This window comes from Theobroma umbraticum, unplaced genomic scaffold (assembly GCF_002168275.2).
Source record: "Theobroma umbraticum cultivar Fairchild unplaced genomic scaffold, ASM216827v3 scaffold_30.0, whole genome shotgun sequence".
Lineage (NCBI taxonomy): Eukaryota > Viridiplantae > Streptophyta > Magnoliopsida > Malvales > Malvaceae > Theobroma > Theobroma umbraticum.
Window position 1 is genome coordinate 46,607 of NW_018397254.1, and position 14,949 is coordinate 61,555.

At 33.6% G+C, this 14,949-nt stretch overlaps 2 protein-coding genes across 7 annotated transcripts in view; both read left to right on the forward strand.

Annotated features, from left to right (window-relative positions):
* RECQL2 (RECQ helicase L2) overlaps window positions 1-11,668 on the forward strand; it is a 21,784-nt gene extending 10,116 nt beyond the window's left edge. For 2 of the 6 annotated variants that reach the window (XM_021439043.1, XM_021439074.2), the window contains exons 11-21: window positions 5,072-5,124; window positions 5,194-5,271; window positions 5,353-5,418; window positions 6,027-6,093; window positions 6,172-6,225; window positions 6,473-6,544; window positions 8,533-8,640; window positions 9,301-9,365; window positions 10,318-10,396; window positions 10,652-10,872; window positions 11,085-11,668. In XM_021439043.1, the coding sequence (XP_021294718.1) occupies window positions 5,072-5,124; window positions 5,194-5,271; window positions 5,353-5,418; window positions 6,027-6,093; window positions 6,172-6,225; window positions 6,473-6,544; window positions 8,533-8,640; window positions 9,301-9,365; window positions 10,318-10,396; window positions 10,652-10,872; window positions 11,085-11,285 (1,064 nt within the window). In that variant the 3' untranslated portion in view covers window positions 11,286-11,668. Of the gene's footprint in view, window positions 1-5,071; window positions 5,125-5,193; window positions 5,272-5,352; window positions 5,419-6,026; window positions 6,094-6,171; window positions 6,226-6,472; window positions 6,545-8,532; window positions 8,641-9,300; window positions 9,366-10,317; window positions 10,397-10,651; window positions 10,998-11,084 lie in introns of those variants that run through there. The other 4 variants (XR_002445904.2, XM_021439051.1, XM_021439059.1 and 1 more) reach the window with 4 other exon arrangements.
* Window positions 11,669-11,990: 322 nt separating this feature from the next.
* On the forward strand, window positions 11,991-13,680 carry ACBP6 (acyl-CoA-binding protein 6). Its single transcript, XM_021439124.1, has 4 exons — window positions 11,991-12,143; window positions 12,937-13,054; window positions 13,158-13,220; window positions 13,324-13,680. Exons 1-4 carry the CDS (start codon window positions 12,132-12,134, stop codon window positions 13,401-13,403), a joined length of 273 nt encoding a protein of 90 aa, XP_021294799.1. The 5' UTR covers window positions 11,991-12,131; the 3' UTR covers window positions 13,404-13,680.
* Window positions 13,681-14,949: the final 1,269 nt, after the last annotated feature.

Here is a 14,949-nt window from a genome sequence, read left to right on the forward strand (position 1 = left end):
CCCCCACTCGAGGGTTTGCTAAATTTCGAAAATTGTCTCACTGTTTGAGATAGAGCTATTGGTCCTGGATGGAGTCTCTTTATTTTTGGAGTTTTTATTATAATCAGTAAAGAGTTTGGTAGCTGCCATCACTGAAGTCACAGCTTGTACCTTCCATTGCTGTTACTCCGTCTCAGCTCATGGTTTCAGACCCTTGAGGGAATAAAATGGTCTATCTTTTTCAGTAATATCCCTAATATCTAGCATTAGAGTTGAGAAATTTATCACAACTTTCGCACTTATCTCGTTTTTGGAAACTCCCACAACTTCTATCACGCCATATACTCAACATTTTTAGAAAAAAATTGGTTCTTTAGTTCTTGTTTGAGGCCTTCCTAAGTGTTGATGCGGCTATCATCATTAATGAATTTGGAACGTCACTATAACTTTGAGTCTCCAGTAAAATACTTTGAAGCCATAGCCACTTTGTTTTCTTTTGATTTTGTGCACACAGCTTGAAAATACTGCTCAATATCTAAAGGGAAGCTCTCCATCTCCTGGACATATCTAGTTACTTTATATCGCTTGGGTTCTGACACTATCTCTTTTACCTTGATTTTCTGAGTTTGCACTGGCATTACCTACAGCAATAACTAAAAGATTTATCAGAGCTCTCAATTCTCCAATCTCGCCTTAGGGAGCGCTTAACGCATTCTTAGTCTCATCATTCAAGGTATTAATTATCTCGGATAATTCCAAATGAACTATCTTAATTTTATTAATTCGCTCTCGTTGGACCATTTGAGCTTTTATCGTGGCCATCGTGGCCATTAGCTTATCAATCTTTTGATGATCTTTTGGTGCACTCTGTATGGTCATCATGTTTACTCTTTAGCTCAACATGTCTCACCCGTGCTCTAATACCAAATGTCACGAATTACGCTCTATCATTTAAGTATGTGATAGTCCGTGCGGCATTTGGGTGGACGCTTCCACGCAAGCTGGCTAATAACTTGTTTACATTTGATTAAACATTAATAATAGCAACAAATTAGATTAAAGCATCGCATATTGAAATCATAGGGCATATCGAATGCCATACGCAATTATTAAGGTCAAAAAAAATATTTTATTAATATGAAAATGAGTGCAAAAGGACCAAGATATGTCATCATTGGGCCATAGGGGCAACTTTAGATGATTCGCTACAAACTTACCTTTATTAGTGAGGCAGCCTAACAATCCGTTGACTGTTCACCTCCTATAAAGAATTTACAAGATTTTACGAGTATTTCACAAATAACTATTACAATGCTTGAGATGGGGACATTTCTTTCCTAAAAGGTCTTCACTTAAAAATTTTCGAAAGAATTTCTACAAATGTCACCAAGTACCATTACAATGTTTGAAAAGGGGAACATCTCTTTTGGAAGCACAAAAGACTTGAAACTCCTAGGGAATTCTACTTTGTGATGGCCCTATGCAAGGTCGGCTCATGGCACATTGACTTGTAATAGTTCAAAGGGCTCTGTGTCCTTTTATTTGTAACTAATGACTCTTGTACTGACTTTATATGCAATAAAACTCTCTCTTTGTTCCCAAAGCTCACTATACTCTTATTGTGCTTGCCATAAACGATCCTAACTTGTTCTATTTGAAAAGGTTGCTAGCCTTTCTAAGTGTTTGTGGTTAAGGCAAAGGTTAGGCCGCATGGGTCAAGAGAAAACTCCTGTGACACTATCACCTTCACCTCTTCCTCCTTATGCTCTCGTTGAAAAGGTGACTGAGGTGTAAAAAAATAAGGTTCAGACTCCCTAAAGGTAACGTCTATACTTACAAAGTAGTTTTTTGAGGGTGGATGGTAACACTTATATCCCTTTTAAGTTGCAGAGTAGCCAACAAACACACATTTAAGAGCATTAGGTTCTAATTTATCTACATTCCTCTTGTAAACAAAACACACACGTCCAAAAATTTTTAGAAGAACAATATATGAATTACTACCTTGTAGAACTTCTAAAGGTTTCTTAAAATTAAATGTTTGTAGGGGCATTCTGTTAATAAAGTATGCTGTTGAAAGTACTGCATCGCCTCAGTAAACCTTTGAAACTTTACCAAACACCAGCCAACGCTTTTTTGAGTTATGGCCTCTGTTTCAAAAACTACTCAAGTTGATCTAGTCTTTTGATTACAAATATGAAATCTAGTGACTCAAATGATAAATTGGAATATTAATTTTGACACTATGGTAAAAGCCCACTAAGTACAAACTTGTAATCAAAGCAATCATCATGAAAATGACAACCAAATTCTGAGTATGATTTAAGATAGCATCAATGAACTTTTAGCACTCTATTGTTAGCTAAATTCATGCTTACGCATAGTTACCAAGGTTGTTGCAGTGTCCATGGAATTGTCAACCAATTCGCAGGTTCCAGATCATGGTTCTTTTGGATCACAATCAGACTCATTTGTTGTGGCACACCAAAAATGGGTTGTCACCCATTCCTAAGAGGTAGAAGAGAGGGAAAAACATTCAGATGGATCTAGAAATATAGAAGACCAATATCTGCATGTCTATTGAGACCTTTGTAGACTTGGACTGGGAGAATAAAGATAAAAAGAAAAAAAAAAAAAGAGAGCTGTCCTTAATCAAGTTTGTCTATCACTAGAGCATGTATATTCTTATCGTCCACAATCAGATTCATTGGGTGTCAAGTAGTGCCAAATCTCCCCAACATTATAATGTTCAAAGGCCATGGACTTGCTTTAAACCTGAAATGATGTAGATCCTTTAAGAACCTTAAATAAGCTTAAATAACCATATGAAGCTATAATGAATTGTTACAGTGCATTCCAAACTAATGAAATTGTAGTGCATTTCATTTGAAACGTCTTTTATGCCTTTAAGAAAAAATTTGTTTACAATTAAATTATCATGTTTAAAATCAATAATTCTATTGATTCCAAAGAATGAAAATAATAGATTTGCAACTAAATTCCACCAAACCATGTGGAATTCATTTGTTTCAAATACAAATTTAGATTTTTGTTTATTTGAGTGTCTCTTATATTCATTTCAGTCCCTGTGAACTATACTTTGATATATTTGGATTTAATTTATGGATGCATTGCTGCACGTATAATGGGGTTTATGCCAAGAAACATTTAGGTTCTATGGTGGCAAAAGAAACTGGTTAGTTGAGAAGTCTTTGTTGAAGAACGAAGAAAAGATCAAGCTTCACACTTAGGTTGCCTTGGGGTTCATCCCCAAAGCTATTTGCTTTACATAATCACCAAGAGCATGAGTTGTTTTCATTGAAAGTTTCATACTTATTGAGTTCCTCTAATCCTAATCTTATAGAGACGTGTTACGTTTGGTAAAGAGAGAAGATGTGTTGCAACAAGTAAAACGGAATGCACTAGAGGTAGCAAAGAGAAAAATTGAAGCAATCTTTGAAGCGTAAGTGCTTTTGTGGCAGGCAGTGAGGAATAAGAAATTGAGGAATAGGTGGAGAGAGTAGTGAAGCGTGGTGGATGGAAAGAGTTGAGTAGAGAAACTTTGGAAGAGCTTTGAGAGAGAGTTTTGAAAATAATCTTGGATGATTTTTTGATCCCTTGATTAGTTGCCTTGTACTAAATAGGAGTGCTCTCTTAAGAGTAATTGGTAGAAGAAAAACACTTTTAAGAGAACACGTTCTGCATGGAAGAATGTATTTGTTATTGGAAGAGCACATCCACGATGAGAAGAAAGACTTAGGGGAAGAGCATCGACTTATTGGAACTTATGAGAATAACATGTAATTGGATAGTTGTTTTAGGAGAACATGTTCTGTATGGAAAAACGTGCTTGTTATGAGAAAAGCACATTCATTATGAGAAGAACAGCTTATGGGAAGAGCATGGTAAAGAACCGCTTATGGGATGTTATGGGAAAAGTACGTAATTGGATAGTGCTCATATATTTTGGGTAGTGAAATAGTGACACTTAACAATGCATCACGTGTACTATTAAAAAAGAGGAAAAAAGGTTAAGCACTTGTATTTTAAGAAAAGGTTAAGAGGAAGTCCTCTTAACTATTTCTATATTTGAGCCACCAAGCCAAACTCTCTAAAGCATCCAAAACGTGAAAATAACTCGTGAACCTTTCCACTCATTCTGAGTTACTTTCATTCTCTGTGTGACATGGCTGATCAACGCTTATTCTTATTATGTAAGACAATATTTAAAGAAATAATAGTTAGCTAAAATTGGGCATCTATAGCAGGAAACTACCAACATGGCCTTAATCTCAAATTATAAACAAAAGCACAAGTCCTAAAATTACTTTTATACTCTTAGTATAGGTATTGACATTTCCAGCAAAACTCAAAATAACTTACATAACCTTCACTACCTTCGCTGTGAATATTAAAGAAAACTCAAATAAAAAAGTTCTTATTTAGATAAACATCAAATTAAGGGACCCTCTATATAATTGAATTGACATAGATAGCTGGTCACTAGAGTGTTCTTACTCTTCACAATAATAACAAAATGAAATTCTGGGATTCTAGAATAGTACATGCACAAATAGTTAGCCATTCTAATGTCTTTCAGGTGCTCATTACATCTAATTCAGATATGATATAGTTTCAAGCACAAAAAATGGTATTTAGGGGAAAAAGAAAAAGGATGGTATTTCTTCATTAGGCATCCCACTGTACATCGATATGGTCGTTTAGCTTGCGAAGGTTATGTTTTGTAGTTTTTATGCATGTCTTAATTGATTATGACACCATTATACTTTTCTGGCAATTCTTCTTGCTGAAACATCTACAACCTATGTCTTGGTAGTCTCCATATTTTATAGATGAAACTAATACTGGAACTAACAAAAGTTGATACCTTTGTCCTGTAGGAGATAAAATTTAGAACTCTAGGTTAGCATTTGTTGTCATTCCTCTCTCTCTTTTTTTCCTCTTCTTTAATGTGTACCTTTCTTTTTATTATGATTATATGGATGTTATTCATTATCATATATATCATTTATACCAGTTTTTCTTATATTTAATACTGGTTCATAATTTGATACTCTGTAGCTGCTTGTAGTCAGGTTTGTCATCCATCACAGCCTGAGTAAATCAATGGAAACATATTACCAGGTTTTTGGCCCTTCCCTGTAAACTCTTTCCTTCCTATATTCTCTTCTTCTCTAACTTACATAGCTGCAGGAAAGTGGCCGAGCTGGAAGAGATGGACTCCCTTCTGAGTGCCTAATATTTTTTAGGCCAGCTGATGTTCCTAGGCAGGTAATTCGTTGGCATTTTTTTACAGTGTCATGTTTGCTCTAGACTTTCTTATAATATTAATCATGTTCTATATTCGAACAGAGTTCCATGGTATTCTATGAGAAATCTGGATTGCAGAACCTTTATGACATAGTTCGATATTGTCAGGTAAAATAATCTGTTTTTGATCTCCTATGTCATGTTTCTTTTCTGAAGTGGCTCAATAAGAGTGCTTGCTCTTTATACTGTGGGGAACTTGTCTGGAAGAATGATTCTGATGATCAGATATAACTGATATTTGTTGAAGTTTACCTTCTTTGTTGCTGACTTCCTGTTAAGTTTTAACCTTAAGCTATATGTGGTGGAATTAATGGGGGAAAGAAGAAATGGAAAACCCACTTTACAATGGCAAGATCCCAACATAACTATTTTTTTCATGCTAACATGCGAGCGTTTGACTCATTGGTTGGTGTATGATCTCTCTCAAAAAGAGTAGGGTTTGAATTGCCCTTTCTCTAAATATAAAAAAAGCTATTTTTTCATGCTAATATGTTTGATGACTCCTACTTGAAAGCCTCTTGCTTTATAGGGGTTGGAAGAACTCAATGCTCTATTTCTACCATTGTATTCATTGGCTTGTAGTGTTGCTAGCACTGTTTCCAGCATATGTTTGAGAATTGGTACTTATTTCATTTGGATTTAGTTACATTACTAGTCATCTGCACGTGTGAGATCCTTTATTTCAAGAGGGCTACCAAAGTTTCTTCTTATTGTAGTCAAAAAGACAGTGTCGCCGAGGTGCCTTTTTCCAGCATTTTGCAGAGCCATTACAAGAATGCAATGGTATAACATTTGCTTTTACTTGCTGTTGTTGTTATGACAATTTTGATTAGATGTAATCATAATCTCATGTTATGTCAGGGATGTGTGACAACTGTGCATTCTCAAGTGAGGTTAAAGAAGTGAATGCTTCATGTATGTTTCTTTGACTTCTGTAGATAGTTGATTTTGATTAATACTTAATTCTCTAAAAAATCATTTTATCGCGTAACATTATATAAAGAATAATGAGAACAACCATTATAAGTGAAGCACTACTTCACGCAGAACAACTAGAATAGGTGGAGCATTACTCCATGTGGAATAATTAATACAAGTAGAACACTTATTTTGTACAAAATAATAATTTCACACAAATGACAATGAAAGTAATCTGGAATAGGTGGCAGGGTTCAGGGGTTACTTTCATATTGGGATGTTCTGAAGAGTTTGGTTTGGTGGCTCAGATATGGAGGTAGTTAAGAGGTCTCTCTTAACCTTTTCCTGAAGTATAAGTGTTTTCTACTTTTTCCTTATTCTCGTATACTTGTTCACGTATAACTTTTTCTCTTGTACCTGTTCATGTACAGCTTCCTCTTTTGTATCTGTTCACGTACAGCTTTTCTTTATTAGCTCCCACTCGAGAACAAGTCTTATTAAATATAATTATCTCAATGGTCACATAATAAGTTTTTTAACCGTTATTCAAAATTAACTTCAATAACGGTTACCTAACATTAAAACTCTCCTTAATGGTATCATTCATTACGTGTATTAAAACCTCTTCTTGTAACTGTTTTTTTTGACATTATATATATAGAACCTTCACAACTCAGAAAGGGGACTTTTCAGAACTACTGGACTTTGACTCATAGTTTTTCTCCTTAGCCTATTTTCACTCAGAACACTTATTCTTTTCTTATTCTCTTCCACCTGCCACGACATTTAGTGCTTCAGGAACTGCTCCAATCTTCCTCTTCGTTACCTCCGGTACGTCCCTTACTTGTTTGCAACGCTTCCTCTTCTCATCACAAGAACCACCATTTACAACTTCTATTCATACGAGTGATTTGTTCATTATTTAAACTTTATTTTTCAATAATCTTCTCTTTGCCTTTCTTTCAACTCATTTATTTATCAGACACTTTTCATTTTCTCTGGCTGAGCCAAAAAAACAGTTGACAAAGCACAGTATTTGTGTTCCCTACGCAACGAGTCTAAGTCTATTTCTTGACTATAATGTTGCAGGCTGAAAGGCAAATGTATATTATGGAAGTAAAATATTTTGACATTTATAATCATTAATATGTTTTCATAAAAGTCTCAATAAGGTGTTTTCTTTTGTTGTTTTATTCTAGCAGAAAACTGTCTCCATATTAGCTTCTTGAATGGATTATTGATTTCCTAGACTTTTCTGGTCTAGGAGTTGTGCTACTTATCTTATTATCTAATCCCTTATTAGATTCCAAATACTGATATAGTTTGGAATGAAGCCTAAACTTTTCATTTCAGAAAATTGAAAGGAAATGAAAGAGTCATTCATTATAGCGGTCAATTTTCGTTTGATTTGCTTCTTAGTACATGGATTTTTCTCTTTCTTTTACATTTTTATCCCCCCTCCCCCTCCTATTGATTTCTATATTTGGTGTTTTGCTTGGAAAAAGAAATAAACAAAGAATATGGAGAAGTGAAAACTCTGGGAAACTCTCCTAGGGTTTCTTAGCAATAACACCTGGGACGTGGCTGTCACACCCTCACAAAGATGATGCTTTTGAAAAGTTGCAAATTGTGCTTGATGATGTATTGGAACTACATGGTCTATGTGATATATAGGTGCATAAGAGAACTACATGACATATGTGGCAAAGAACGTAAGGTTGATGCCAAATACCCTTGGGCCATTTATAAATACCCAAAAATATGACTAGACAAACATAAACCCAGGACACACCACAACTTACAAAGATACAACTTAAATTAAATCTTGACTCAGCTCAGTAGTCATTTGAGGTTTCATGTTGATCCTTAATAATAAATTTTCTCAGGAACCCGTAATTAAAGCATGCACATTGAAACCAGCTTTTCGGCCTTCAGCCTTTAACACACATTCACTTTCTGTCATTACTAGCACTTCAATAGGGATAGAAGTAGAGAGGAAGAAGAAAGGAGGGCCAATTATTGTTGAGGCCAAGGACTAATAATTTAATATTTCAATGAATAAAAGAGCATATTTTTATTCTCCTTGTTCTGAGTTTCATTTCTGTCTTTATTTTTTTCTCTGTTTTCCTTTCTTCAGAAGAAGGAAGTGCTTAAGGTTGTTTTGTTTATGGAGCTGAATGTTTTCCATACGTTAAACTCATTTTATTTTGTAAAATATTTGTCATATAAGGAATTATCTTGTGCAATATTTATTCTGTTTGGTACAATGAAGGATATTTTGCCTCATATGATCATTCTTTGCAGGTCAAACAAAACTTATGATTTCTCTGGTACATGATATGCAAGAGAACAATCAAAGAGTAACAATGTTGCAATTGGTGGACAGAGCAAAAAATAAGCAGAAGCAACTAGGTTCATCCATCTCTTGTTATAACTATATCTAATAAGCATAGTTAGGATATATCTATACGCCATTATAGACACTGACATGTACTTCCTTGCATTTCTACTGTATATATTTGTAGCATGCTAAACCTTTTGTTTTCTATCTAATAAGACATAAGAGGAGAATAAAGATGGAAAATAGAATTTTTTTTTTGTAGGGGTATAACGTTCATTGGGGTAGAGTATAAGGATTGAACTAGGGTGGTGGTAAGTGTTCCTTTCTCTCCTGGTGCATTAAAGTAATGTCAATCCTAAGACACAGATATCCTTTATGTTGTGATTAAGAAAACTCAGATATCATGGCTTGAGCAATGTGGTTAATATTAGGCATTTATGCATCTTTACAGTATTCTCAAAATGTACTTACCTAACAATCTTGTATTGACATGTGCTTCAATATTGAAACTTCATAAACTTTTTGGTTGGGTAGCATTTGGGACATATACCCTCAATAATGTTATCTCTAATGCCATATTCAACATGTTGGCTACATAAATCTGCTTGTTTGGTATGCAAGATTAATGTTGTGTTTCTCTCATTCTCTTGCATTATTTTAAAGTAAGTTCTCTCAAATTCACATATATTATAGTTACATAAATATATTTTTTATTTTTATGAATGCCCCAGACTTTGAACTAAAGAGGGAAGAACTGGAACAGCTTGTAGTACAGCTTATACTAGATCGTGTTTTGGTAAGAATTACTGACCCTGTGGACCATGAATCCAGAAAGTCAGATTTGCCTCAGCATTAAACCCATCTGATCTGGCTGCTGACCACATTAGAATTTTGTAATGATATGTTTGTTAGCAATCGGCAATTTTTTAAACTTAATATTCCTTACAATTCTGCATGAACTGTATAAACTTGATTAGGTATTTTTGAACCATACTGCACTCTTGAAATTGCTCATTATTAACTGGAGGTAAAAGTTTTGATTCATGCTAAATTACATTAGGAAATCATGTGCTATATGGGTGCCACTACCAATAGCAGGAATATTTCTCTGGAATGCTCATTAGGGTTTTCAACTAGTCAGTCACTGTTTTTAAGTCTGAGTTACCACAAGATATAGATGGGTACCTGTTATTCAACTTGCAGCTGTTGAGTTTTGACAAATGAGCAAGTGGTTTAAAATGTTTACATCATAATTCTACTAGCATGAGAGAGGAGAATAAATACTATACCTTTAAATTGTGCAAAATGAATGATGTAAATGTGGGATAAGCAGTCTTCTAGATATTGAAATAATGACTGGTTATCCTGCATTTGCAGCATTCATTCTGCACAAACCGCAAAGATTCACTTGAAGTTGTGTTGCTGCTTCTTTATAATTGGAAATATTTGGGCATACACCCTTGTGTTTCAATTTTTTAAGAATGTCTAGTAATTATGAACTGACAGTTTCAGTTTAGGGGGAGAATAGGAATAAACAAGAACTTATAGTAAATAAAACATTGATATTATGAAGCAAGTTTGCCAATTGCTACAATAATTAATTGTTGTTGTCCGATTGTTTGTACTGTAGGGCTTTTACCCCGTTAGGGTGCTGCAGTGGTTCTGAATGTTGAGATTTTGCTTTTAAATGCAATTTTATGATTTTTGTCAGTTTGTTTTTTCTTCTGTTTCCCCCTTTCATTATGCAGAAGGAAGATTTTCAGCATACAGCTTATGCTACAAATGCTTACGTTACAGTAGGACCCTCAGCAAACCAAATTTTGCAAGGTATAGGTTAATTCACGTTGGTGGAATATTGGATGCTGCTCATTTTCTGCCATTTATTTTCTAGCTATAGTTTTTCCTACATGCTCTTCTGCACTTGCTACTGTTGCATAGAAGTCCATGTCAGAACAAGACAGGTTACTTTGCTGCTCTTTTTGTCCATATATGAATCATATTTCGTTAGTTAAACCATCATAATTCCATCCTACCCCAAAGTATGTTAAAATTGGCACAATTGATTTATCATCGAGCATGCAGGGAAAAAAATTGTTAAGATGGAGGTTGCTGGCAGATCGAAGGTTATGGACGGTAACAGGAAATCAATTAAACATGGTGTCACATCTGGTTTGGAGTTTAAGCTAGATGAGCTGAGGAAGGAACTTGCTTCTTCCCACAATGGGGAAATATTCCCTCATGCTGTCTTGTCAGGTCAACAGATCAGCATCATAAGTACCAAAAAACCAAGTTCAACTGAAGAGGCATGTCTCAAAGTTTCTAATTCTTCTCTTGTGTGCTTGACATATCCTATGCTTGACAATCAATTACTGGAATGAAACCCTAGTTTGTCATATCATGTGTAGCACCTTTAATCTAGGGTTCTATGGTATGTTTTAGCCCTAGTGTTTCCATCTGTAGACATAGAGAGAGAAAATCAATAGTTATACTTGTATTTTGTTATTGTTTTTTGCAGTTGGAGATGATTATTGGAAAGTTAAAGACAGAGAAGTATGGGGATAGAATTCTTGAAGAAGTCAAGAAGTATGATATTGCTGAGCAGCTAAATGATAATGTGTTGGAAGAAGAACAAGGCACTGAAAAAAGACCTAGGAAGAAGCTGAAGGCGAAAGAGGAAGTAGTTGTTCTCACTGAGAGCAGTAGCGATGAATCATAAATTTCTTCTTGTGATTTCTCACAAGGCTTATCATAGCTGAAGATGTTGTCTACAGCTTTGTAACCAAATCGGTTGTCTGGTTGATAGAAGAGAATAGCTAACTGGAATTTCTGTCGTAGATTCAATCTTCTTATGTCAAGAGTCCTAGAAAATGAGAGAAAAAAATTTTCATGGGTGATAACATCATTATGTGCCAAAGTTTTGCTGGGCGGGGTTTTTTCTTTATGTTGGGAACCCACACCCACTCGCTTAAGAATTAAGATTAGTAATCTACATTTGTCATCGTCAGTGGAGTTGGAGAATATTAGAATAATAATCTTTTGTTTTTGTCTAGTTATTCTTATCAATGTTTGAAAAATTGTTGTTGGTTTTTCAACATTTAACTTTTTTTTGTACTGTATTGTATTGTAAATATACAAATCATTAAACTTCTATCTTACAAAAAAAAATTAAAAATTTTATGATATAAAATATAATAACAAAGTAAATTCTCTTATTTAGAAAGAGACGGAGCAAAGGGGCATGATTTTTTCGAACTTGCAAGTTGCAACTGCACCAGATTAGATATATGAGATATATGCAAGCCCAATGTAAGCTACACGCGTATCATATCTAACAATCTACCAACAACGAATATGCCGTGATTTAAGTGTAATTAATTACTATTACTATTATTATTTACTGGAATATTAAGAGTATTTTTTTTTCTTTTTAAATAGAAAAGGTAGAAACACTTCTGGTTGTACCACGTTACTCGGCCGTGCTTATAAGTAACGGCAGTCCACCGAAGGTAACATAACAAGAAGGTGGTCTTTGCGTCTACAATTCATCTACTGCGCGAGAAAAATGGGTTTGAAGGTGTGATTTCCTTTCCTCTCCATTTGTAATTTAATTAACTAATCTATTTCTGTTGTTTGATCTTGTCTTGATGATTCATTGATTCTGTCATTCAACCACATCGGGAAATTTTCTTTCACTGGAATCAGTCTAATTGCTTCCGCAGATACGTTTTTATGATATTCTTCTTCTCGCTTTCTTACCATTCAATGGCGCAATTGTTAATTTTAAGTGAAGTAATCGTTTAAAGGAGAAGACTTTCAGATCTGGAAGTTTCAGGCTTTCTATTCAACTGGTTGGACCCAGGAAGTCAACAAATCTGTAGATCTCTTCTTGGTTTTATCAATTTCCTATTACTGCTTTCTGCTATAAGTAAAGCATCTTAAAACATGCTGAAAACATTGCTACGATTGCTACTACTACAAGTGCTCTTTCTCCAGTTACTCTTTTCAGCTCAGATTTGTTTGCGATAAATAAAAGCAAACAAATTTGTTTAGAAGCCTTTGTGAATTTTGCCATGTTGTTTTAGAATTGCCACATAACAATTACCTTTTCAGTCTTTGGAGATTCTGTTGTTTCAGTTTTTGGAGATTTTATATATATATATATATATATATATATTGCGTAAACTGCGTTTTTATTAAAAGTATAATTTTACTGGATCCAAAATATTGAAGTGTGGCGTTTTAGCAATTCAAATTTACAGAATGGTAGTGCTTTTTTTTCGCTGGTCATATCTACGTTTTTTTACTGTTTTATTGTCAAAAGTATAAGCAATTTGATTTTTAGTTTTTTTTGCTAACTCTGCTTGCAGGAGGAATTTGAGCAATATGCTGAGAAAGCTAAAACCTTACCAGAGACCACAACAAATGAAAACAAGCTCATTCTCTATGGACTGTTCAAGCAATCTACTGTTGGACCAGTGAATACCAGTTAGTATATAACTCACTTTAACCTATTGTTTTTGTCGTGTATAACTGTGCTAAATTCTCACAAAGTTCCTGAGACTTGTATTTTTTTTTGTCGTATTCAAAGGTCGTCCTGGAATGTTCAATATGAGGGAAAGATACAAGTGGGATGCATGGAAGGCTGTTGAAGGTACTTCTTAACGATAACTAATGATTTTGTTTCCCTTAAAACTGTAACATATTTGAATTTATTTTTGTTTATGAAATTTTGATCTGTTTAAACGAAAAAACAGGGAAATCTAAAGAGGAAGCAATGAGTGATTACATCACCAAAGTAAAACAGTTGCTGGAGGAGGCTGCTGCGTCTGCTTGATGTTCCCAGCTTTGTCATCTATGTTTGAATAAGTAAAACTAAGAATAAACATTGTACTTTTCTTATTGCTACCATGTTATTCTTGAATTAAGCCAATTTAAATTAGATGTATTTTATGTATTTCTAGCATAAACAAGCTCAAATGAAATGTTTGTGGCACCTGCCCTGAACAAAAATTGTGTAAATCCCTGAATCCACCACAATCGCCAAGGTTATCCCCCTCCAAATGTATACTGACATCAGCGATTGAATTGAGATTTGAAACTTTTCATTTTGATTTTTGGTATTAGGGGATGGATGTTTGAGGTGTTGGAGAAGAGTACGGATTTGGACTTTGGAGGTGTTAAAGGTGTAGCTGTACAATATAATGGTGGGTGGATGGAGTTAGGGGTATTTTTGGGTGATAGAATGTGGTTGTTTTCCAGTATTTTTCTGTTGTTTTAGCGCTCTGTATTTATTGTGCTGATTGAATCTTTGAACGGAATGGAGAATGGAGGAGCTTATGATGTGTCTATGAAAATGGGTTTGAGAGATAGAGTTGGTGACTGTTAAGTTGATCGGAGTGATTGAAGTTATTTTTTTCCTTTGTTCTGGCCAAAGGAATTAGCGATAGATGATGAATAGATGCTGTCTGTATGTTTTTTTTCGTACATTTTTTGGCTTCCTCAACGTAAATCATCCTGAGTGTTACCTGCTATTGGGTGGTGCAAATGACATTAAACAATTATCCTTGGGGTTTTGTAATCAAATATTATTCTTCATGTTCCTTCTCGGTGTTTCATGGGATCTTAGTTCTTTGACGTGCCTATAGCATTAGGTCGGTTTGGTATATGAGATGTAAAGTATATTTTTTGTTTTGTTTTGTAACATATCAATACAATATAAGATTACAATGCAATCATATTACAGTCAATGTATGTAATGTGATTACAGTCCAAAACCAATATTACAGCCAATGTATGTAATGTGATTACAGTCCAAAACCAATACAATCACATTACGCACTTTGCAATGTTCTTAAAAATAATTTTACCTTTCAACTTTATTACTTTATTAAAAATATTTTATAATATTATAATTAAAATAAAAAATATTAAAATAAAATATATAATATAAGAATAAAAATTAAAATAAAATAAAATGTAAAAAATTAACATTTATATAATATAGGTAAAAGAAATTAAAATAAAATATATAATATAAAAAATATATTAAAGAAATAAAAATAAAATATATAAGATTATAATAATAAAAGAAAATAAAATATATGATATTAAAAATATATTTAAAATATAATATTATATAAAAATTAATAATAAAAATATAAATATATTAAAAAGAAAATATAAAATATTATAATAATAAATAAAAATAAAATATATGATATTAAAAATATATTTAAGAAATGATATTATATAAAAATTAATAATAAAAATATAAATATATACAATTCCAATAAAGTACTTGTAAACTAAACACTATAATGTTATTTTTTTTATATTTTAATTATTATTTTACTTGTATACCAAACACTGTAATATTATTT